Raw genomic sequence first — 25,519 nt, 5'->3', positions numbered from 1 at the left:
CTCATGCTCAAACTGAGTCTTTTGTTTTATGCTTACTATTCGGCTAGTTAGGCCTGAGGAGGAATAAAAGCTTTGACAGAAAGAGGCAAAATTCTGTAAAATGATTATTTTCAATAAAAAATAAATTAAAAAAGAAAGATTATTTGACTGACAGAAAGTCCTTTTTTCAAATTTTTGGTGAAACTGTTAAATACTAAATATACAAAATATGATTATTTGCCTACTGGAGTATAGCAGGAAAAGTCTGCACAGATCAAGGACAAAATATTTTCCTTTGCTCCTGCTCCAAGGGGACTATTGAAGTGTCACACTTATTCAAAAGTGAAACCAAATAACTATGGCTATACTATGACTTCATTTTGAGATAACAGAGGTTGCAACGGCTATGTTAAGATTTAAAGTATTACATAACTCATATGTAATATATGAGAAGTCATATGCCACAAATCCCTTTATTAATGGAGGTAACAGAATTGCTTTCAAGTTCTTTCTTTTTCAAGAATCTAAAAAGTAAAGACATATTAACATAATAACAAAAATTTAGGAGGTGGAAAATAGGATGTGTTGGAGGGTAGGAAGAGGTTTCTTTAGCAACAGAGAAAGTGATTTTTTCAAATATTTATTTATTTATTTATGGCTGCACTGGGTCTTTATTATTGTATGTGCGCTTTCACTTGTTGTGGCGATCAGGGGCCACTCTCATTGTGGTTGGATTCTCCTGTTGCCCAAGCTCTAGAACGCAAGCTCAGCAGCTGTGGGACACAGGCGTAGCTGCCCCTTGGAACACATGGAATCTTCCTAGACTAGGAATTGAATCCATTAACCACTGGACTGCCAAGGAAGTCTGAGAAAATAATTTTATCTCCAACACACCACCCTCGTTTATGCAAGCAGATACCAAATCAATTTGGAAAAAAACAGTAGAGGAAAAGTATTAATACATACAGCAGTAACTAAGACATTTTCATAGAAAAGGTTTTATTTCTTTTAAGCAAAAAAAACAAAAAAATTGAATGGGTAAAGTTGACTTATTCTTCATTTAAGTGATAAGTACATTAAGATGCTACCAGTTCATGATCTACAGACTAAAAAACAGTTTATCTTACTTAGTGAACCTTGGTAATCTGGTAATAATTATTCCTTAGGCTTAATCAAATGGCTATGCACCTTTAATAAAATATGCTGCCTTTTAATATCTTATTATAGGGCTAACTTAAAAATTCTTTAGAATGAAGAGCAAAATATCAAAAAAAAATTCTGCAGAATCTGTATTATTGTATAAACTTTTTTAAATTACCAAAAGAAAAATTTTCAATTAAAAAATTTTACTAAATTGTCAATATTTAAAAAATTTATGTATTCTAAATTTCCAAATCAGAAACAAGTTCCCATCTCCCATTTCTAATTATTCACTGATATATGAGTCAAACTGCTCTTTGGAAGTTCAATTTAGAAAATAAATATACCTGATTGCTTCCCTGGTGGCTCAGATGGTAAAGAATCTGCCTGCAATGCAGGAGACCCAGGTTTGATCCCTGCGTTGGGAAGATATCCTGGAGAAGGGAACAGCTACCCACTCCAGTATTCTTGCCTGGAGAATCCCATGGACAGAGGAGCCTGGTGGACTACAGTCCATGGGATCACAAAGAGTCAAACACAACTAAGCGACTAATTCTTTCACTTTTTCACTATACCTGAGTGGGACATTAGGAAACTTGAGGTCTAATCATAGCTCTACTACTAAGCATCAGAGAACGTGGAACAAATCACAATATTTATGGGCCTTATTTTCGTCTTTTATAAAAAAGGGAATTTGAACCATATGAACTCTAAACAGCATCCCTTACAGCTCTAAAAATCACAGATACCATGGAACAGGTTACTTATCGTGATGTGCCCAGATTTGTTCCAAACTAAATCTACTTACCAAGGGACTTCAAATTTAGTTATTAAGATTGCTTGAGATTTTGATAGAATATAATGAAAACTGATGAGAAACATAAAGCTTATCTAATGCAATCTTATAAGGAATAATCATTTCATATGTTATATTACTGAGGTAGGAGTATTATATCAATTTATAATTTTTAATTTGTTTCTGTTAATCGCTTAAATAACAGAATAAGCTGTATTTTCATACTTGATCTAAGTGTTTTCCAGGAACCAGCGAAGGCTCAAGTCTAGCTGTTATACAAGCATGAAACCTAAATGATCAATGAAAAATTTTGGTAAAAGGTACCAGCAGTATATAAAAATAGAAGTATCTGGACTACAGATCAATCAATTTGCTTTCTTCACAAATACAGTTTTTGATAACAAACACTACAGGCACCAGGAAACTGGGGTGGCTAAATCCGAGATTTATTGCCTAATAATAATAATTTTTAAATGTTAAACTTTAAGTGATAGTTTCCCTCCCTATCAAATAAGAATAATCTCTTGCCTAATCACACAGAGCAGAAAAACTTAATAATATACATCTATGAATTGTTGAACCTGTATATCCTAACAAAAGTTATATTGCAATATTACTTCCTTGCATTTTTTATATAACTATTTGATACTATATATTTATTATAACTACCCACAATTTAAAACTGTTTGGCTTATTGTCTAGAAAGAAGGGAAATTAATAAAAGCACACAGGCTAGAACAGAAATACTACACTAATCACATTATTTCAAACTGGCTGAACAAAAGGAATTCAGGCAATACATCTACCTAAGTCATTAATCTGACAGGTATGAAAATTCATTTTCACCAGATTTTGATCTCTCATAACTTTCATAAAATTTAAGTGATAGTGACCTTGATCTTATGTATAATAAACAACTAATCCCAGGGTGTATTTGCCACATATCTAACATAGATTATGCCTTTAAACATCCTTTCTGCCCTATTCTTGTACATGCTGGTACTCTCACATGCCTCCCCCACATTGCCTCTCTTTCTGTTTGCCCCGAGGGAACTACTTCTTCCACTGCCTGTAGACCTAAAAATTAAAAGTATTAAACACAAAAATCATTGAATTATAAAACTAAAGAAAAAAACAGAAATTTAGACTTTTTGCATAAAATAAATGAAAACCTGGTAAATTTTCTCTGCATTAGGCATGAAAGAAAAGTGTTAATATTGCTATACTGAGGGCACCTGAAAAATGGAACATTTATGATTATCAAGTTTTCAGAAACTATGCTGGATAACGAATTCTACTTATCCTTTATGACAAATGTATAACTTTTTGTTCTTCATAAATGTTTATTACAGCAGAAGACAAGCCAACGACTGTTTTTATTATGGAAGTCCTTTGATCTTTTTATTGAAGTGATTAATAAGAGGTGGCTTTTGAGATATTTCTCAAATAAAAGTAAATAAACTACTTAATGCTCCAGTAATGCTGAAGAAGATGAAGTTGAACAGATCTATGAAGACCTACAAGACCTTCTAGCACTAACACCCAAAAGAGATGCCCTTCCATTATAGGAAACAGGAATCCAAAAGTAGCAAGTCAAGAGATAACTGCAATAACAGGCAAATATGGCCTTGGAATACAAAATGAAACTGGGTAAAGGCTAACAGAGTTTTGCCAAGAGAACGTACTGGTCATTGTGAACACCCTCTTTTAACAACACAAGACGAATCTCTACAAGGACTTCAACAGATGATCAATACGAAAATCAGACTGACTATATTCTTTGCAGCCAAAGATGGAGAAGCCCTATACAGTCAGCAAAAACAAGACTGGGAGCTGACTGTGGCTCAGATCATGAACTCCTTATTGCCAATTCAGACTTAGATTGTAGAAAGTAGGGAAAACCACTAGACCATTCAGGTATGACCTAAATCAAATCCCTTCAATTATACAGTAAAAGTGACAAACAGATTCAAGCAATTAGATCTGTTAGAGTCCCTGAAGAACTATGGACAAAGGTTTGTGACACTGTACAGGAAGGAGTAATCAAGACCATCCCCAAGAAAAAGAAATATAAAAAGGCAAAATGGTTATCTGAGGAGGCCTTACAAATAGCTGAGAAAACAGGAGAAGCTTAAGGCAAAGGAGAAAAGGAAAGATATACCCATCTGAATGCAGAGTTACAAAGAAATGCAAGGAGAGAAAAGAGAGCCTTCCTCAGTTATCAATGTAAAAAACAGACGAAAACAATAGAATGGGAAAGACCAGAGATCTCTTCAAGAAAATTAGAGATACCAAGGGAACATTTCATGCAAAGATGGGCTCAATAAACGATAGAAATGGTATGTACCTAACAGAAGCAGAAGATATTAAGAGGTGGCAAGAATACACAGAAGAACTATACATGAAAGATCTTCATGAACCAGATAACCACGATGGTGTGATCACCCACCTAGAGCCAGACAGCTTGGAATGTGAAGTCAAGTGGGCCTTAGGAAGCATCACTATAAACAACCCTAGTAGAGGTGATGGAAATCCAGTTGATCTATTTCAAATCCTTAAAGATGATGCTGTGAAAGTGCTGCACTCAATATGCCAACAAGTTTGAAAAATTTAGCAGTGGCCACAGGATTGGAAAAGGTCAGTTTTCATTCCAATCCCCAAAAAAGGCAATACAAAAGAATGCTCAAACTACCGCATAATTGCACTTACCTAATACGCTAGCAAAGTAATGCTCAAAATTCTACAAGCCAGGCTTCAACAGTATATGAAGTATGAATTTTCAGATATTCAAGCTGGATTTAGAAAAGGCAGAGGAACCAGAGATCAAATTGCCAACATCCACTAGATCATCAAGAAAGCAAGAGAGTTCTAGAAAAACATCTACTTCTCCCTTTGACTACACCAAAGCCTTTGACTGTGTGGATCACAGCAAACTGTGGAAAATTCTGAAAGAGATGGAATACCAGACCACCTGACCCACCTCCTGAGAAATCTGGATGCAGTTCAAGAAGCAACAGTTAGAACTGGACATGGAACAACAGACTGGTTTCAAATCAAGAAAGGAGCATGTTAAGGCTACATATTGTCACCCTGCTTATTTAACTTATATGCAGAGTACATCATGAGAAAAGCCAGGCTGGATGAAGCACAAGCTGGAATCAAGACTGCAGGGAGAAATATCAATAACCTCAGATATGCAGATGACACCACCCTTGTGGAAGAAAGCAAAGAAGAGCTAAAGAGTCTCTTGATGAAAATGAAAGAGGAGAGTGAAAACATTTGATTAAAACTCAGCATTCAGGAAACTAAGATCATGGCATCCAGTCCCATCACTTCATGACAAACAGATGGGGAAACAGCGGCAGTTTATTGTTTTGGGCTCCAAAATCACTGGAGATGGTGACTGCAGCCATGAAATTAAGACACTTGCTCCTTGGAAGAAAAGCTATGATCAACCTAGATAGAGTATTAAAAAGCAGAGACATTACCTTGTCAACAAAGGTCAGTCTAGTCAAAGCTATGGTTTTTCCAGTAGTCATGTATGGATGTCAGAGCTGGACTATAAAGAAAGCTGAGTGCCAAAGAATTGATGCTTTTGTACTGCGGTGTTGGAGAACACTCTTGAGAATCCTTAGACCTCAGGGAGATCCACCAGTCAATCCCAATGGAAATCAGCCCTGAATATTCATTGGAAGGGCTGATGCTGAAGCTAAAACTCCAATACTCTGGCCACCTAATGGGAAGAAATGACTCACTGGAAAAGATCCTGATGCTTGAAAAGATTGAAGGCAGGAGGAGAAAGGATGACAGAGCATAAAATGGTTGGATGGCCTCACCGACTCAATGGACATTAGTTTGAGCAAGCTCTGGGAGTTGGTGGACAGGGAGGCCTGGCGTGCTGCAGTCCATGGGGCCACAAAGGATCAGACATGACTGAGCAACTGAACTGAAAACTACTTAATGTTATTGAGGCAAATGAAATTAATTATAACCAATATTTAAGTCAACCACTTTCCCATTTTTGTTCAAATTATTATAAAAAATTTCAATTGAATAAGAAAAAAGTGCAAAATTTCCTTATGATGGCATCCTGAAAAGTTCCAATTTGTTTAAATTTTAAATAAGAGATGAAGTTAGAAAATGGCCAAAATAGAATATTACATTTACGCTTATAGAACAATTGTTTTCAAAACAGTCTAAAACAGGTGTACAAAACATGTTATTATATATTCAGAAAAAATGAATTGCTGAAAAGATCCTTATAATTAACTATCTAAATCTTGTCTGTTTTAGACAAAAGATGCAAATTGCTGAATGTAAAACATATCTATATTCAAGTAATACACTTTGCCTAGTTTTTAGTGTTTTCTAAAGGAATGTTGTGTTTCCCTTGTGGTGCAGCTGGTAAAGAATCCACCTGCAATGAAATCTGGGTTCGATCCCAGGGTTGGGAAGATCCTTTGGAAATGGGGACGGTCACACACTCCAGTATTCTGGCCTGGAGAATTCCATGGGTATTTAAGGGCTTCCATGAGAGCTCAGTTGGTAAAGATTCTGCCTACAATGCAGGAGACCCCAGTTCGACTCCTGGGTCGGGAAGTTCTGCTAGAGAAGGGATAGGCCCTGGGCTTCCCTTATGGCTCAGCTGGTAAGGAATCTACCTGCAACATGGGAGGCCTGGGTTCAATCCCTGGTCTGTGAAGATCCCCTGGAGAGGGGAAAGGCTACATACTCCAGTGTTCTGGCCTGGATAATTCTATGGACTGTTATTTCTGACTTGTCTTAATACAAATGCTTATTAATATAATCAGGCAACAGCAATGTCAATCAGTTTATTTATGTTAACTATTAGATTCAAATTAATTTTATATAGTTACTGCAAATTGTGAATCTTGAGAAGACTTATTAGGAGAGGTGTAGACAGTAAAACTATAGACTTGTGAATAAAAGAATATTAAAATATTGTCATCTTTAGAAAGTTCTTAAAGCAATTGGTATAGTAAATATTTAACAACTTTTTAAAAGACAGACTAAATCACAATAAATTACTCCTAGTTGCCACTTCGCCATGTCAACAGGTTAATCTTGCCAGGAAAGATGAACATAATAAACTAGAAGTACAATTATTCCTTGAATAGAGCTCTTCTTTACACCAAACTCATCAGAGTACTATAATTATCAGTCACCAAACTAATCCTCACCCACAAGAGATGATTTTATTATTAAGGTGTAATTATAATTGAGAAAGTCTGAAACATATCTTATAGTCTATTATTTCAAATACTAAAAGTCAGAAGGCACTTTTCAGATATATGTATTTGTGTGTATATTACATGCATATATAATTATCTCATATATTATTACATGTGACAGCAAAAACTCCTAATTACAGAACTAACAGCTTTAAAAGGCATTCAGTTGCCTGGTGTTATTCCACTGTGCCAGCTCAGTTTCTCCTCTAAGCAATCATTCTTACCATTACATGTGACAGCAAAAACTCCTAATTACAGAACTAACAGCTTTAAAAGGCATTCAGTTGCATGGTGTTGTTCCACTGTGCCAGTCAGTTTCTCCTCTAAGCAATCATTCTTACCAAAGCCTTTGGATGCATAGACAGTTTGTTAATATGGTTGTAATGCAGTATTGGTTCTACCTAGTCTACTCCTCAGCAGACCACTTGAAAGAAGGCAACCCAACTAATATATCTCCACTATATTCCTTCACTCAAGCATTACCTGAGTTATTCTTTATTAAAGTACAAGTGCCCCCATGAAAGACTAAAGGATCATTTGCTTCTTTATGTAAATTTTAATAACCCAGGAGGGTATTCTGAAATAAGAAGTCTGCCTTGAAGAAAAAGAACAAAATCCTGGAACATCATAACAGATGTAGTTATGAAACGCTTCACTGCACAGCCAGCCAGAGGACACTGGGTATCTTAGTGAGTAGGAAAGTGAAAAATAAAAAGAGAAGCATGTTAAGAACCAGCTATTCTTTGTGAAAATCTTAAGGTGAGGATGAGAACCAAAATACCACTCTAAACAGTGGTCACATATGAAACAAAAGCTCGGCTAGCTTGGCTTCTGCTAACTTTCAGTTCAGCTCAGTTCAGTCACTCAGTCGTGTTCGACTCTTTGCGACCCCATGAATTGCAGCACGCCAGGCCTCCCTGTCCATCACCAACTCCCGAGGTTCACTCAAACTCACGTCCATCGAGTCGGTGATGCCATCCAGCCATCTCATCCTCTGTTGTCCCCTTTTCCTCCTGCCCCCAATCCCTCCCAGAATCAGAGTCTTTTCCAATGAGTCAACTCTTCGTATCAGGTGGCCAAAGTATTGGAGTTTCAGCGTTAGCAACATACCTTCCAAAGAAATCCCAGGGCTGATCTCCTTTAGGATGGATTGGTTGGATCTCCTTGCAGTCCAAGGGACTCTCAAGAGTCCTCTCCAACACCACAGTTCAAAAGCATCAATTCTTCGGCGCTCAGCTTTCTTCACATTCCAACTCTCACTTCTAAACACGACCACTGGAAAAACCATAGCCTTGACTAGACGGACCTTTGTTGGCAAAGTAATGTCTCTGCTTTTCAATATGCTATCTAGGTTGGTCATAACTTTCCTTCCAAGGAGTAGGCGTCTTTTAATTTCATGGCTACAGTCACCATCTGCAGTGATTTTGGACCCCCCCCCAAAAAAGTCTGACACTGTTTCCACTATTTCCCCATCTATTTCCCATGAAGTGATGGGACCAGATGCCGTGATCTTCATTTTCTGAATGTTGAGCTTTAAGCCAACTTTTTCACTCTCCTCTTTCACTTTCATCAAGAGGCTTTTGAGTTCCTCTGCACTTTCTGCCGTAAGGGTGGTGTCATCTGTATATCTGAGGTTATTGATATTTCTCCCAGCAATCTTGATTCCAGCTTGTGCTTCTTCCAGCCCAGTGTTTCTCATGATGTACTCTGCATATAAGTTAAATAAGTAGGGTGACAATATACAGCCTTGACATACTCCTTTTCCTATTTGGAACCAGTCTGTTGTTCCATATCCAGTTCCATGTCCAGCAGTTAACTAAACTGCTAACTTTAGTTTCTCCCAATTAAATACAGATAAAAGGCAGAAGAGGGCTTCCCAGGTGGCATTAATGGTAAAGAACCTGCCTGCCAATGCAGGAGACATAAAAGACGAGAGTTTGATCCCTGGGCTGGGAAAATCCCCTGAAGGAGGGCATGCAAACTCAGTACAGTATTCTTGCCTGGAGAATCTCAAGGACAGGGAGCCTGGTAGGGTTCAGTCCATAGAGTTGCAAAAAGCTGGACACAACTGAAGCGACTTAGCATGCAAAAGGCAGAAGACTAAGACCATGAATGTACAGGGTCCCATTCCTTTTAAATTTTGTTAAGTTTTTATTTGCAAAATGCCATTACTTTTAGAGGACTGGAAGATATATCCTATTAATAGAGTCTCCCAAAGCATGAGAAAACATTAAGTGGCAATTAGACCCAGTATTAGTCAACTGAATCAAGAGTGAGGAAATGAGAGTCTTTTACCAATGAAAAGAAAAGTCTCAGTAAGCCTTTGGTAACTACTTATTTGCTAAATCTTCTTTCTTAAAACAGAAAACAGGCCAGACAATGGAGTCAGACACTTTTTAAGAACTCAGTGTATTGACTTTAACAGTTTTCATTTGCCAAATGATGACAAATGATACTGACTTGCTTTTGGCAGTTGATACTGGTTCTTCTGCTATTTTAGTAATTTGAAATTTCCTCTTTAATTAAATGTTTGGTTTAATTAAGTTACCTGATCTAAAGAAAGATTGTACCAAAAGCATAGGTGGTACAAGATTTGAAAGTTCTTCCTCATAATGTTGAAGCTCTGACAAGAATTTCTACCAAGAAAAATTTCCTTCAATTTTCAACCATGAAAATGGTTTGGTTTATTCGATCAGATTAAGAAAAATCCCATTATTACATGACACTCTTTTTAGATTTAAGTAAATTCTAAAATAATACAGATAGAAGGCTCCAGAAAAATTAAATCTAAGGCCTACTTACTGTCATATAAGTTCTCTCCATACACACAACTTCAGGTCGATGACAGCTTTAAGGAAATAAGCTGCAACTATGGAGCCCACGTGCCACAGCTACTGAAGGCTGCACGCCCTAGACCCCATGCTCAGTAAGGAGAAAAGCTACCACGGTGAGAAGCCTGCGCACCGCAGCTAGAGAGTAGGCCCCACTCACCACACCTAGAGAAAAAGCCTGTGCTGGAACAAAGATCCAGCATGGCCCATAATTGGAAAAAAAGAGGAAGATTTTAGAATCTCTGCTAATGATTCTTAGTCTCTTTCAGGCCAACAGATGATCGTTTTCTGTCTTCAGTAAAACAACCCAGTAGGATTAGTACTGGGAAATTTCTGCATAGGATTACAGACTTCAGATTCTTATATACTAACAAAGGAAACCATTTATACTATAGCACTTGCACTTTTTGAAGGAGATCCCTAGGGATAAATTTGCAGTCACTGATAATAACACATAGGCAGAATAATGTAGTTAATAATGAATTTAAAGTCTGATTTACATTATTGCTTTTATAAAGTCAAACGTCTGAATCATAGAAAGTATTTCTACCCAGGAACTAACTGTCTTTATAAAGTCCACAATATTACAGCAAGAATCCTAATGGACTCAAATCCTCAGTCCCAGAAAGGCAGGATGGGAGAGGATACACACAGCTCAACTGTCAAAACAGAAAGGAAGAAAATCTCTTCTATGGCACTTCAGTCTTCTTCTAACTCCCACCCCACCATTCTGCTATCCTGCAAGACAGTCTTTTTTTATAATGCAAATCTGAATAGATCTCCACTGAAATCCTTTCAAGGGCTCATCACATCTAAAAACAGGTACCTGTGAAGTTGGGTTTCCCTCATGGTTAAGTCGGTAAAGAATCCACCTGCAATGAGGGAGACCTAGGTTTGATCCCTGCGTTGGGAGGATCCCCCGGAGGAGGCCATGGCAACCCTCTCCAATACTCATGGCTGGGAGAATCCCCAAGGACAGAGGAGCCTAGTGGGTTACAGTCCATGGGGTTGCAAACAGATGGACACAACACAGCACAACTATGAAGTTCTTCAAGCCCTCGTTTTCCTCTCCAGCCTCATTTCCTACCCCAACCTCCCACCCAAAGGACACCCAGGCACACTAAACTTCTTCATTCTTTACATTTTCCTGAATTTCTCTGCTAACATTCCTCACACAGTCTGGTATACCAGTTCCCTGCCCCTCTTATTTAGCCAATTCTTACATATTCTTTGGGTTTCCAAACTGACATGATGCTCCAATAATGTGTTAAATTTTCCATATATCATGTACTTGTGATTAAAACTGTCTAATTATTGTTTCCTACATTATTTGTCAGCCCCTTGGAAAAATGCCTAATTTTCTTGTTATGCTCTGATGAACATTCAATAAACATCTATTGAAGGAACAAAATCAGTCATGCTCTTGTGACTAAGCCAGATCTCCCCTATCTGAATATAACTGCAAGTTTGTAAAACACAAATTAGATAAAAGAAAGATAAATGATCTACCTTTTTAATTTCTTAATAATATTCTCCTATTTCCTCTTATAGAAAGTTTCAGGCTTGAGGCGGGAGAACAAGCAAACCTACATCATCTCCATCATTCTTTTGAATTTTGAGATCAACATTAGCTGAGTTTATGTACTGTCCTCAAGATAGAATAATCTTAATTAGGTTATTCCAACCTGTGAAAGTACACTTCGGACTTGGGCAAAACATTTTAATCCCCTTCATCCACAAAATATAAAAACTGTACGTATAACATATATAGAGAAAACAATTTCAGTGTAAATTATTACATGTAAGCACAGTTATCATCTAGAGATCTGCAAATTACAAAGGAATCTATTTTTTCTTTATCTAAAATGACCAAAGAGTGCTAAGTTAAAATTTCATTTGGAAGGAAAAAAAAAATGCATGCCTTTTATGTAAACTTGGCTTTAAGAAAAGAAAAAGAGAAACAAATGAGAAATAAGAAGACAAAAAAAGGCAATACAATAAATACATGAACGTAATTAGTAAACTAGTACATCTACTAAATAGATCTACTTTATTTACCCTATTTTTCCCAGAACCCCCAGGTGCAGAGATGGCCAGGACTTCACAAAAAAAAAAATCACCCACAGGCACAGCACCCTCCCCACTTATTTCGTACTGAGAAAGAGAGACAAAAATAATGTAAAAATGTTCTGAGCTGTGGTACACCTAAACATTACTTTCAAAATTGTAACTACAAACTTGATGAAGCACTAAAACAATACTCTAAAAATGATACATAAAGAGCATATATTTGCCTTGACCATTCTCTTCTGAGTATCCTGGTTTTATGTTGTTTTTTTTAAATACACTTGGGGGTTGGGAAGGCAGGTAGAAGGGAGGGAGACGGGTAAGCTTTGCATCTTGAAACAGTGTTAAAAATGAATTTAGGTCAACTTCAGTGAGTATAAACTTTGCAGGAAGTTGGACTATACTGTTCACTTTATTACAGTTTTATACTGATGAAGGCAATTGCATCCCACTCCAGTACTCTTGCCCGGAAAATCCCATGGATGGAGGAACCTGGTGGGCTGCAGTCCATGGGGTCGCTAAGAGTCGGATACGACTGAGCAACTTCACTTTCACTTTTTACTTTCACACAATGGAGAAGGAAATGGCAACCCACTCCAGTGTTCTTGCCTGGAGAATCCCAGGGACGGGGGAGCCTGGTGGGCTGTCGTCTATGCGGTCGCACAGAGTCCGACACGACTGAAGTGACTTAGCAGCAGCATACTGATGAAAATATGAAAAGAAGTGTATCTTAAGTTTTGACAGGCTGGAAAAGAGCAGATTTTCTCTTCTGAGAAGTGGTAAATGAGTTCTCAAGGTGCCAAAAGTTTGAAAGGAAAGTAAGAATGTTATAATACGTATATCTGTGTTGGCTTCCTTTTCTAACAGAGGCTGTATTTTATACATATGTAAAAAACTAACAGATACCATGAGGGATCTTCATGAAGCATATTCAAACTCTATGTAAAACTCTCTGTCAGTGTTTCTTTGTCAGTAAAACAGCTTTTAAAAAGCTAACTGCACAGGTTACTGTAAAGATAAAATTAAAAAATGAAAAAATCTCTGTGAAAGATCATTATGATCTTTACATGCATGTTTTGCTGGTATAGAATTTAGAACTTTGAAGTGTCATTTTTTTATTGTTATGGAAAGATTTTGAAGAATATCTCTTTCCAGGTAACCAAGTAGAAAAATAAAGAGTTCCTGTTAAATGAAATTCAGTTATCCTTCTCTGCAATTAAATTTTTGTAGTCAGTCATTACTTAACACATTTTATGCAGTTTAAAAAAATTATACTGCATGTTATATGAATAGTATATACATTAATTCAAGAACAGGATATACATTAATTTATATACAATAAAGTAGCAAAAAAAGGCAATCTAATTGTAAACATTCCAGTAACTTAGCTCAATTAGAAAAGAAAATCAGACCTTTAGTCTGATACTGCCACATTATTTTTGAATAATTATGTTAGCTGCCTAGTTTACCAGTTAGGAAGACTTTTGCTGTAATGGAAAATGAGACCAAAGACAGTATTATTTTCTTCTTTACAACAGAAAAAAACCTCACACTATCAAAGAAAATATATCTTTACATTTTCCTTCCCTCGAAAGAGTATAAACCTACATTTTTTTATATTGCTACCAACTGGTACTTCTTTAATCTCCTAATTTATGATTCTTATTGCCTGGAGGGAGCCACCAGTTTCTAAAGTAATAATGATAGTACAATAAAGCTAACAGACTCAGGATAATCTGAGAAGTTGATCTCTTCTGAGAAATGAAGGCTGACATTCCTCCAATGACCAATTCTCTGACAACATTTGATGTTCTGTGATTCTCAAATTTTAGGTTATTAAAAAATTAAGTGAGAACAGGTAAGACAAACATATTGCAAAGATGAAAAAGTAGATTAACTGATTCAAAGGACCACTAAGAAAGGAATAAACTTCCTCTAGCCTAATTCTGAAGTTTTATGCAAACATCAGAATTTATGCCACCTCTTTTAAGTAAAACTGACAACCACTAGACAGATTCTGCAAAGAGAATGGAAAAAGTTACCAGGAAAAGGTTATTTTTAAAGTTTTTGATGAGAGAACTCATCATCTGATTTCTAGCAAGGTATAAACTTAAAACAAATATTCATTCAAAAATTCAATTTTCTATGAAGATAAAATACTAACTTTATTCTAACACCAACAAATAAATCCTCTTCCTCTCAAAAACATTATAGCATAAATTATAATGCATGTGTCAAAGTGAAATAGTAGTAATTCATAAATCCAACAGTTCTAATTCTATGAATCTACTCTGCAGAGATTTCTACAGATCCCAAAAGATGTAAGAGGTTGTTACAAATTAGAAACAACCCAAATGTCCACGAAAAGATGGGTAAGTAAAATACAGCATCTATACACAATGTATAATCATAAATATTAAGAACAATACTAGCAATATGTATTTACTGAGAGTGAAGCTGTCTCCCACCTCAATACTGAGTGAAACTAGCATCCATTTGTATAATAGGTACAATACTATAACATTTAATAAAAACTCTACCTACAGCTATAAGATCTCAGATGGAGATGTCTGATAAGCCACTGTGACTAAATATTTGAGTGTAGGATTTGGTGGATACTTTTTCTTCATAGATTTATTTATAGCTTGTGCATATGTGTATTTAATCAGCATATATCATTTTTCTTAAAATGAACAAAATTATTTTTTAAAATATCATAAAAGCCAAGGTCAAAAGAAATGAACAGTACCTTAAACGGTTGGTGTAGGTATCAACACAGGTCTTCATTTTGGCTAATAATGTACCAACGGAAGTTTGACACTCTGACTGTTCTTCTTCCTCTTCACCATTCTCTGTAGAAAGAGGCAACAATAGGGGCACCATGCATGTACAGGAAGCAATGGCCCGGAGCAATTCTAGCAGAGCTCGATAGAGTGGCACGTGTCTTGCCATGTCGAGAACTGTAAGAAGGAAGAGAGGAAAAGTATAAAATGAGCACATGTGCCACATAAAAGTTAAGTCCACAGCAATTTAGCTTGTACTTCAACCTTGAGATTAACTGGTAGGTTGGTAAATGGACTGAAGTAGATGTCTGTGAAGCATCAATGTATAGAATACAACAGGCACTTTTAGGGAACAACAACAACAAAATGACATGGCACAGAGTTGGGAGATAGCAAGAAATGTAATTAAGCAATTTGCTACTTGTTTTTGGCTGTGCTGGGTCTCTGTTGCACTGTATGGGCTTCTTTCATTGTGGAACACAGGCTCAGTAGCTGTGGTGCTGGCAATCTCTAGCTGCAGTGCTCAGGCTTAGTGGCCCTATGGCATGTGGGATCTTAGTTCCCCAACCAGGCTGAACTCATGTCTGCTGTATTGGAAGGCAGATGCTTAACCACTGGATCACCAGGGAAGTCCCAAGTAACTACTCAGTTATATCACAGATAAAAATAATTAAAACAGTCCAAATAATATACTAGGGCAGTAAGTACACTTATTAGTATGACATGGAAATATATTTTTCAAATTAAATTGAAAGGAAACCACTGTATCTTAGGTAAAACAGAATGATACAGCCACAGTTTATCAAAAGCAAAATTCAATATATCAACTTGTTAGGAAAAAAAGAAAGTTGATAGTGCTAGCTTTTACTTATCAGCTACAAATCAAATGAATTTTTTTCTTAAAACTACATGCATCTCATGCTCTAAGAACATGTATTGCTTTTAAAGCTTTCATAAGCTGTTTTGTTAGGTTTTGTGGCTTCCTCCCAAGTGGAATTTCCTTTTGTGAATCATGTGAGTTAAGGACCTAACAACATTTTTCCAATAGCAGTTACTGAACAATCTGGTGGACAGGCTGGGAATATAGCAGTGAAGAATACAACCAAACATCCTTGCCTTCATGTAGCTTACATTCAAGGTAGAGAAGACCAAGTGAGTAAAATTTTTTAGACATTACTAAGTACACTGAATGCTAACTAGAAGATTGAAACAGGGAAGAAGGATTAGGGAGTACCGGCTTGAGGAAGAAATTGTCTAACTGCCCACACCAGTATACTGGGGTTAGATATGGGGAGGCATGAGGCCTCATCCAGGAATTCTGGACTTTGTCTGGCAAGGTATGTAAAGGGATGGCTTAAAAAATTAGTTCTGGTAATGTGAAGACAAACTGAGCTGTTCAGAGTTATGGAGGAGTAGGCCCTTGTTTTACACCTTCCAATAATGATGCAGAGAACAGGGGTAAAAAGTATGACTGTTCATTCTTTCTTTACTTACTTGAAATGTTACTCTCCGTCTTTAAACATAAAATTTGCATGTGCGCATGCTCAGTCACTCAGTCCTGTCCAACTCTTTGTGACCCCATGGACTGTGTAGCCCACTAGGCTCCTCTGTCCATGAGATTTTCTAGGCAATACTAGGGTGGCTTGCCATTTCCTTCTCCGGAGAGCTTCCCAACCCAGGGATTGAACCTGCGTCTCCTCTATCTCTTGCACTGGCAGGCAGATTCTTTAACACTGAGCCATATATTTGGTTATATTTAAAGCTTCTTTTTAAATTTATGACCTAATGCTTCTTCTTATTATAACTCTATACTATAAAATAGTACACTATAGTTTTCAGGAAATTCAAGTTAAAATCCAAAGTTATAAAAAACAAACCAAAGTTAATTGATGGGCAGAAAACACAACATTAATATTTGTGAGGATATGAAAAGCCTAGACTTATGTAAACAGGTGGACATGCAAAGTTATAATGAATTTGATATTATTTTACATGCCCATATTCTATGAAAGATGCTTCCTTCTGCCTAGGCCTCACTTATGGAACAGAGGATCTGAACAGGTAATTCTCCAAAAATGATATATAAATGGCCAATAAACACACTGTCATTAGTCATCAGGGAAATGCAAATCAAAACCACCATGAGTTATCTGCCATCTTATATGCACTAAGATCGCTGTAAAAGTAAAAAAATAACTTTAAAAAGTAAAGAAATAACTTATTACCATGTGAACCAGCACTTCCACACCTAAGTAAAAACCCAAAGCAATTGAAAGGAGGAACGAAAATAGTACTTGTACACTCACATTCACTAAAGCATTATTCACAATAGCCAAAAGGTATAAACAACTCAAGTGTCTATCAAATGAGTAAACACTGAAGAAGAACAACATCGAAGGACTGACAGAATCAGACTTCAAAACCTACTACAAAGCTACAATAATCAAGAGAATGTAGTACTGGTTAGAGACAAATAGATCAATGGAACAGAAATGGTAACAAAATGTGTACATGAAGGTTTGTAGCAGCTTTGTTCGTAACTTTCCCAAACTGGAAACAGCCAAGATGTTCATCAAAAGGTCACTGGATAAACAAACTGTTGTATAACCATACAATGGAATATTATTCTGCAAAAAAAAAGAAATGAGCTACAAAACTGAGAAAAGACATGGAGGAAACTTAAATGCATACATACTGCTTAGTAAAAGAAGCCAATCTGAACAGGTTTACAGTGCATGGTTCCAACTAATGACATTCTGAAAACAGAAGACTATGGAGCCAGAAAAAGGATCAGTGGTCACTAGAGGTTTCACTGGGGAGAGACAGAGAGCGGGTGGAATGAATACGTAGAACACACAGAATTTCTTAGGGCAGTGAAACTAATGATACTGTATGATACTGTAATGGTGACGCACACAATACTAGGCATTTGTTGAAACCCAGAACCGTGTAACATGAAGAGTAAACTCTAATATACTGACTTCAGTGAAAAATAAGTCACTGTTAGTTCATCAACAGTACCATGTGCAACACTAATATAGATTACCAGGTGGCTCAGTGGTAAAGAATCTGCCTGCCAAAGCTGGAGGCGCTGGTTCAGTCCCTGGGTTGGGAAGATGCCCTGGAGAAGGAAATGGCAACCTACTGGGAAATATTCTTGCTGGGAAAATCCACGGACAGAGGATTCTGGCGGGCCACAAGTCCATGGGGTCACAAAGAGCCAGACACAACTGAGCACACATACACTCCACGCTAATACAAGATGTAAGTAACAGGACACTATGAGTGGAGGGGCAGGGAAATGTACCTGCTCAATTTTCTGTAAACTCAAAGCTCCTTTAAAAATATTAGTCTACTGATTTTTTAAAACATTAGTCTAACAATTTAAAAATAAACTATCTAAAATTATTTTACATAAAATTATACAACAATATAAGTAATCCAAGACACACTGATGTTTTTTTTTTAAATGAACAGTTGTAAAGTTATCAAGAACAACAAAAAAAACCCCCACAAAATGAGAAGCTAGTTCTCCATTAGCTGAATAAAGCTGAAGACAGCCTACATGCTAAAACTCAATACAGAAGACAGTGGGGAAAAGAAACTGACAAATATGAATATAGATAATTTTTTAAAACTTTAAAATCTGGAAATAAACAGCCACAGAGAAAATAAGACAGCTCTTGTAAGTTAAGTGAAACATGATACTTCCTTTTATGTATTGGGATTTATTTTATTCAACTAAGTAGATTCCAAGTAGGAATCTTAAACTACTGAAAGCTGAGATAGTCTCTTCATATCAAGGAGGGATAGAAGCAAAAGCTGTGGAAGCAAGGTAATAGGCAGTGGATAATGAGATTGAGAATAGTAAAGACAAGTGAGACATACATTTATGGGCCTGATTTACAAAGAACATGAAATAAATTTCAGTACTATGTCATTTCTTATGACAAATTTTCAGCTTAAAAAATGAAGCTTTCATATATTTCCACATTCTTGACAACAGTTACTTAAACAAGTGTTCTCATTTTAATATCAAATTCCACCTGGATATTAATGCATCCAGCAATCTATGCTATGTCTAGAACCTGAAAAACGGTTATTTGTATCTGATTTACATTATTCATGTTTTCCTTTTAAGACTTATTTCTGAATATCTCCAGGAAGGGGAATCTGAAAAACTAAGGGACAGCTAATTTTTGCTCTCTTTTTAAGACAGGCACTTTTAAACTAACATGTCTGGGTGGTCAGCAAACAAAAGGAGTCAATAAACATAACAGTCTCTAATGATAAAATACATTTGAGTACAAAATACACCAAGTGTTTCAATCCTGAATTCCATAATTCTCTATTTTGCCACACAGAGCTTCATTAGAAAACCCTCAGGTGTCCTTTCACACAGCACACGGCATCATTACTCACAGAGTCGGACATGACTGAAGTGACTTAGCAGCAGCAGCCTGACAAAGAAGAGCAGCACCACAAACACTGTTACACAATGCCACGCCTGCAAATGGCTTATAGCAACTTCTTCACTCAGCACGCGCCAAGTGCATAGTTCAATTTACTGCTTACCCCCAAGCAAAAAGTCACTATCCTTCAGATCCTCAGATGTACCTGTTGGCTGAATTATGCAATGCTTGAAATATACCTTGGAATTCACCATCAACAACTACAGATACAAGTGTGTGACTCTGCTATATAATTATTTCAGTTAGAGAAATGTTCTGTTTTGAAAGGAATAACCAGTACTGGGTAAAAGAATAAAATTCTCATTTTCTTATATGAAAAAACATTACGGGGGGAAAATGATATTAAAATTGCTGGAAAGAAACAGAATAGGGTAAAGGTTGGTGAGAAGAAATTTGTAAGACATAATCATAGAGATTAGTCATTTTTTTCATGAAACACACAATTCAGCACGTATAAAAGCTGAAAATAATTCTAAGAAAAAGTGGCAAACACTTACTGCTTGGCTTATTACTGGCAGAAGCTATCAATTCAAACCAAAAAGTTTCAGTGACATTTTCCATGGATTGCTTCAGTCTATGGGGTCTCGGAGTCAGATACGACTGAGCGACTTCCCTTTCACTTTTTACTTTCATGCATTGGAGAAGGAAATGGCAACCCACTCCAGTGTTCTTGCCTGGAGAATCCCAGGGACGGGGGAGCCTGGTGGGCTGCTGTCTATGGGGTCACACAGAGTCGAACACGACTGAAGTGACTTAGCAGTAGCAGCAGCAACTAATAGAAAAGACCCACTCCTTCCAGAGAACTGAAAACATTTGCCACCTTCAATCAGGAAGTTTGTCAGCTTTTTTGTTCACTTCTTTATCTCTTGAGTGTAAACAGAAGTTATTCATTACTTTGTGGTCTAAAGTAGGGTATCTGAGAATACTTCATTCCTGATGCAATGGAGGACACCGAACACTTCTCTTTTAATTATTTTTTAAATTCAGGTATTTATAGCAAATGTTATAATAACTATAAATGTTATAATAACTATAATAACTATAACTATAAATAACTATAAAGGACTATAACCTTTAAAACTTGTGAATCACTCTTCTGTACACCTATAATTTATATATTATACATCAACTATACTTTAAAAAATAACTCAGACATTTAGTAACTTCAGTATTTTAGGCTAAAATATGTGATGATCATACATTTTAGACATAAACTGCTAGTCATGTTAAATATATCAATTAGGTATGCATATCCCATTAAATATACATAGAAGACTTAAAAAATATATTTATAGCTACTAAATATAGAGCCAGAACACATAAATGGTGGGATCTAATATGTACCTTTTTATTATATTTTCTATTATTCTATCCAACTGTTAAAATGATAAAACATTCTTTGAAGTTCGACTAAAATGCATTTATTTTCTATCATTTTCCACCACCTTCAACTGAGTAAAAGAGAAGTGCAGACTGAAAAATTATGCAACAAACACAAGTATAAGAAATTTATTTCCTATTTCACTATAGGAAGATACTCCTATTTCACTATTCAAAGATATGTTTCTTGGGGATTTGTTTCACAATTTTTGTTTCCCTCTACACCAAGAGATTTTCTGAGAAAACAGGTACTCCTGTCATCATTAGAGCAAAAGATGTAAAGAAACAAGAAGAGGAAGAAGAAAAAGAAGAATCTGTCTTGACCATGTTAGGATTATTGGGAAAGTACTTAGAAAGTGAAAGTCACTCAGTTGGGTCCGACTCTTTGTGACACACAGACTATAGCCTGACAGGCTCCTCTATCCATGGTATTCTCCAGGCAAGAACACTGAATGGGTTGCCATTCCCTATTCCAGGGTATCTTCCTGACCTGGGGATCAAACCGGGGTCTCCCACGCAATAGCACTTAACCTCTTGGTAACTGTTTTTGCATGTATCTTTATCACACTCTGACAAGTCTCTTTCACGGGTTACATTCAAGACAGAACACAGCTTAAAAAAACTGTTTTTAAGGATAATCTTTAAAAGAATATTTCCAGAAAATTATAACAGTCCACGGCAAGTGCCTGGCCCGTAGGGCAGCATCCAGGGTGAGTGCCTTATTCCAGGCACAGCAGTGACTATATGGACAATAAAGATTTATTTCTGGATGCCAGAAAACACACAAGATACAGTAACTGAAATAAGACACAAAAACAATGATGCAACAGACATTTTTCTAAACCTACATACTGAATATCATTTTCATTCAAATTGCTTTTACATTTATGTTTACTTTAAGTTCCTAATAACCTACCTAATACAGGAAAGGGAAATTTTTTTTCTACATGGGAAAAATATATAGCAAAATATATAGGAAAATAAAGTTTTATTCAGCATCAATAAATGCTGAACATTTCAACATCATTGTCTTCCTTTCGATTTACACTGAAAATCTCAGAAAAAATGCTTTATATTAATCCATTAGTAGGTAAGCAGTAAGATCACATAGAAAATAAATACTAACTACCTAAAAGAACACTTTGTTTTTTTCTGATGTTTTTCAGCATATGCTGATATTATTTCTCTGATCAACTTCAGAAATACAAAATGAGAGGCTCACCTAAAGCATAAAAACCTCAAAACAATCAAAGAATGTAACATTTGTTTATAGAATGTTCATTTGAGTAGACACAAAAACTAATGTGAGAATTAAAAAATAAATTATTCAAATATTTAATTAAGTTATCCTTAAATTATTTCTCTGTAAAATAAAAACCCTTTCAAGTGACTGAATACTAAAACTTAATCCATAACTATGTGCAATCAATATCCCTACGAGTAACATAACTAGCATGCATATCTTAAAGATAATATTAAAGAAAAATAGTTACAGTTTCAACTGTAGATTTATTCCTATGTAATTTTTTAGTATTCTTGCCTGGGAAATCCCATGGACACAGGAGTCTGGCAGGCTGCAGCCCATGGGGTCACAAAAGAGCTGGACTAAACAAAATACAGCAAACTTAGTAATAATTTTTGGATTTAAAGAATGTGGTCATATTTAACACATTTGCATAGCAACAAAATTAACTTATTCTCTCATAGAATTAATTTAAATACTGAATTTTAGAGGAAATAACCTAGGATAAGATACAGTAACTTTTAATCCAGTGTGAGGAAAATCAGATGGTATAACAAAGTCTTCTGTAATGGGTTTTGTCCCATTACACCTAGTTACATAACTACCAAACCAATAAAATAAAAATGATGAAATTTTAAAACTGGCACATGCCATCACTCAGCCAAACAAGCAGCCAAATTAGCAGATACTTTATAATCCTCCCAATTTAAAAAGGTCTGTGCCTCTTCTTGTTTGGACCTTCCTCTAACATGTCAGGTCTACTCATTTTTCTGTTCCATACTGATAAAATCTACTTACAACATTTTTTAAATTCGAAAATATGTGAGTTTAGTAATAATGGCCATATTATGGCTAAACACTTAAAGTTGGGCAACTGAATACATTTCTCTTGATTTCATTTGCCCCTTCCTATTATGACATTGAGAAACAAGCACAAAAAAGGCAAAGATTTTGTAACACTTGATAACATTCCTGGAATGTTCTACTATATTCTACTATGTTCTACTACATTAGTGGCAAGTGATTTAATGTGATCACTGGTGCTGTTTCTAAAAACAGGAACATCTCATTTTCCAAAATGGGAATGAGAAAGATGAGGGTGAGGGACTCTAACATTTCACCTGCTATTTCTCATTTTCACACACTGTAAAGTATTTATTTAACTTATACGCAAAATACATTATGAGAAATGCTAGACTGGATGAAGCACAAGCTGGAATAAAGATCACAGGGAGAAGTATCAATAACCTCAAATACGCAGATGGCACCACCCTTATGGCAGAAACTGAAGAACAGAACTAAAGAGCTTCTTGATGGAAGTGAAAGAGCAGAGTGAAAATGTTGGATTAAACCTCAACATTCAGAAAACTAAGATCATGGCATCTGGTCCCATCACTTCATGGCACACAGATGGAGAAACAATGGAAACAGTGACAGACTTTATTTTTGAGGGGCTCCAAAATCACTGCAGATGGTGACTGCAGCCATGAAATTAAAAGATGTTTGTTCCTTGGAAGAAAACCTAAGATCAACCTAGACAGCGTATTAAAAAGCAGAGACATTACTTTGTCAACAAAGGTCTCTCTAGTCAAAGCTTTGGTTTTCCAGTAGTCATGTAAGGATGTGAGTTGGACTATAAAGAAAGCAGAGTGCGGAAGAACTGATGCTGTTGAACTGTGGCGTTGGAGAAGACTCTTGAGAGTCCCTTGAATTGCAAGGAGATCTAACCAGTCCATCCTAAAGGAAATCAGTCCTGAATATTCACTGAAAGGACTGATGGTGAAGCTGAAACTCCAATCTTTTAGCCACCTGATGCAAAGAACTGATTCATTTGAAAAAGACCCTGATGCTGGGAATGATTGAAGGCAGGAGAAGGGGATGACAGAGGATGAAACGGTTGGATGGCATCACGGACTCAATGGACATGAGTTTGAGTAAGCTCCGGAGTTGATGATGGACAGGGAAGCCTGGTGTGCTGCAGTCCATGGTGTCACAGACAGACAGGACTGAGCGACTGAACTGAACTGAACAGAGCTCAATTTCTGGCAATGAAACGAGACCGCCATCTAGTGGCCAGTGGGGTAACTGACGGCTTACTCAAAAGCATGCATATATAAACAGCAGCTGGAGGAAAAATGGTCCTTGTATGTCACTGTTTACAAGCAATTTTCAAAATAATATGTCTACAACAAAAGGAAGTCAGAATATGAGGAGAAGAAACTAAAATGAACACATATTTCATATGAGGATCTTCCTATCTAGTAAAAAAATCTCATAAAAATAACCACTTTGTTTAGAGGCTTTTATCATTCTTTTAAAAAACGATACTAGAGATAAAAGAGTCTAATACAAAGATATAAATCACTTTTTGTTTCAGTTACCTACTAAGCTGTGGCTTCAAATTTACTGTTTTATAATTTTTCTAACAACTATTTTATAGATTCAGCTTTTTGAAGTAAGTTCTTTGAAGGTAAAATCTGCACAAATTCGACTTAAAAAGTTACTAAATCTGTTACACATAGTCGACCAGCACAAGGTTGGTACTGAGCATTGCTAGCCTCTCCCTCATTCACTTCTTGTGTTTTGAGCACCCTTTTGTTTCTTTGGTGGGGGGTAAAGGGGGTTCCTAAAAAGCAATTAAGTGGTCAAAGCAACATCTCAAAGACTAAGAGGGAACATAAAGTGCTATGTTTTGAAGAGAAAATAAAAATCTTAGATCATTTGAAAAGTGGCATGTCGCCTGCCAGAGTGAACTGATAAGGTTGATAAGAATACATCAAACATTCACAGAATAAAGCAGAAAGGTTTTGGATTTCGTGGAGGGTCCTGGAAGCAATCTCCAAGGGCTAACTATAGTTCAGTGTGGCTCTCGAAAAAGACTAATTACATTAGGTTTGTGTTTTTGTATACTATATGATAGCAGCATAAGCAAGCCATTTCTTGAATACAATGCCTTACACAAAATTATTAGCACTGCTCTCACACTTAAAAAACAACTTGCTGGATACGCTATAAAATAGTCTATAAAATGTCATCATATCATGAAAGACAAAAAAAGATTCTATATTGGATACTCTTCCTTATCCCAAATCTCCAAATGGTCAAAAATAATATTCTACAGACCAATGATAAAATTGGAAAATGGACTTTAGACTAATTTTATAAAATAAAAATTTTACTAACTTCCAAGAAGTTTTATTTGTTCAGATACTAAAATGTCACTTTAAAAATTAATATTTTAACCAAAATTGGTAATTTACATAAATAGTAAAGTTATATTTCCCTAAAATAAATAATTCTTATTTAGAATATTATAAATGGGCATACTTAAATAATACACCTTGCTTGTCAAAACTACGGATCAGAATGTTCAAACTACCGAACAACTGCACTCATCTCATAGGCTAGCAAAGTAATGCTCAAAATTCTCCAAGCCAGGATTCAATAATACAGGAACCAAGAACTTCCAGATATTCAAGCTGGATTTACAAAAGGCAGAGGAACCAGAGATCAAGTTGCCAACATCCACTGGATCATCAAAAAAGCAAGAGAGTTCCAGAAAAACATCTACTTCTG

General features: G+C 36.2%; 1 protein-coding gene across 9 annotated transcripts in view; it reads right to left on the bottom strand.

Moving 5' to 3' along the window:
• Window positions 1-25,519, bottom strand: part of BIRC6 (baculoviral IAP repeat containing 6) — a 210,869-nt gene that overhangs the window by 28,756 nt on the left and 156,594 nt on the right. For all 9 annotated transcript variants that reach the window (XR_005718377.1, XM_040224596.1, XM_040224598.1 and 6 more), the window contains one exon: window positions 14,815-15,025. Coding sequence is in view for 8 of the 9 variants with exons in the window: in XM_040224596.1 (XP_040080530.1) it covers window positions 14,815-15,025 (211 nt within the window). In the remaining variant the exon portion in view is untranslated. The remainder of the gene's footprint in view (window positions 1-14,814; window positions 15,026-25,519) is intronic.

The sequence above is a fragment of the Oryx dammah genome, unplaced genomic scaffold, assembly GCF_014754425.2.
Source record: "Oryx dammah isolate SB20612 unplaced genomic scaffold, SCBI_Odam_1.1 HiC_scaffold_25, whole genome shotgun sequence".
NCBI lineage: Eukaryota > Metazoa > Chordata > Mammalia > Artiodactyla > Bovidae > Oryx > Oryx dammah.
Note: the sequence above shows the minus strand (reverse complement) of the source record. Positions and strands in the feature narration are given on the sequence as shown.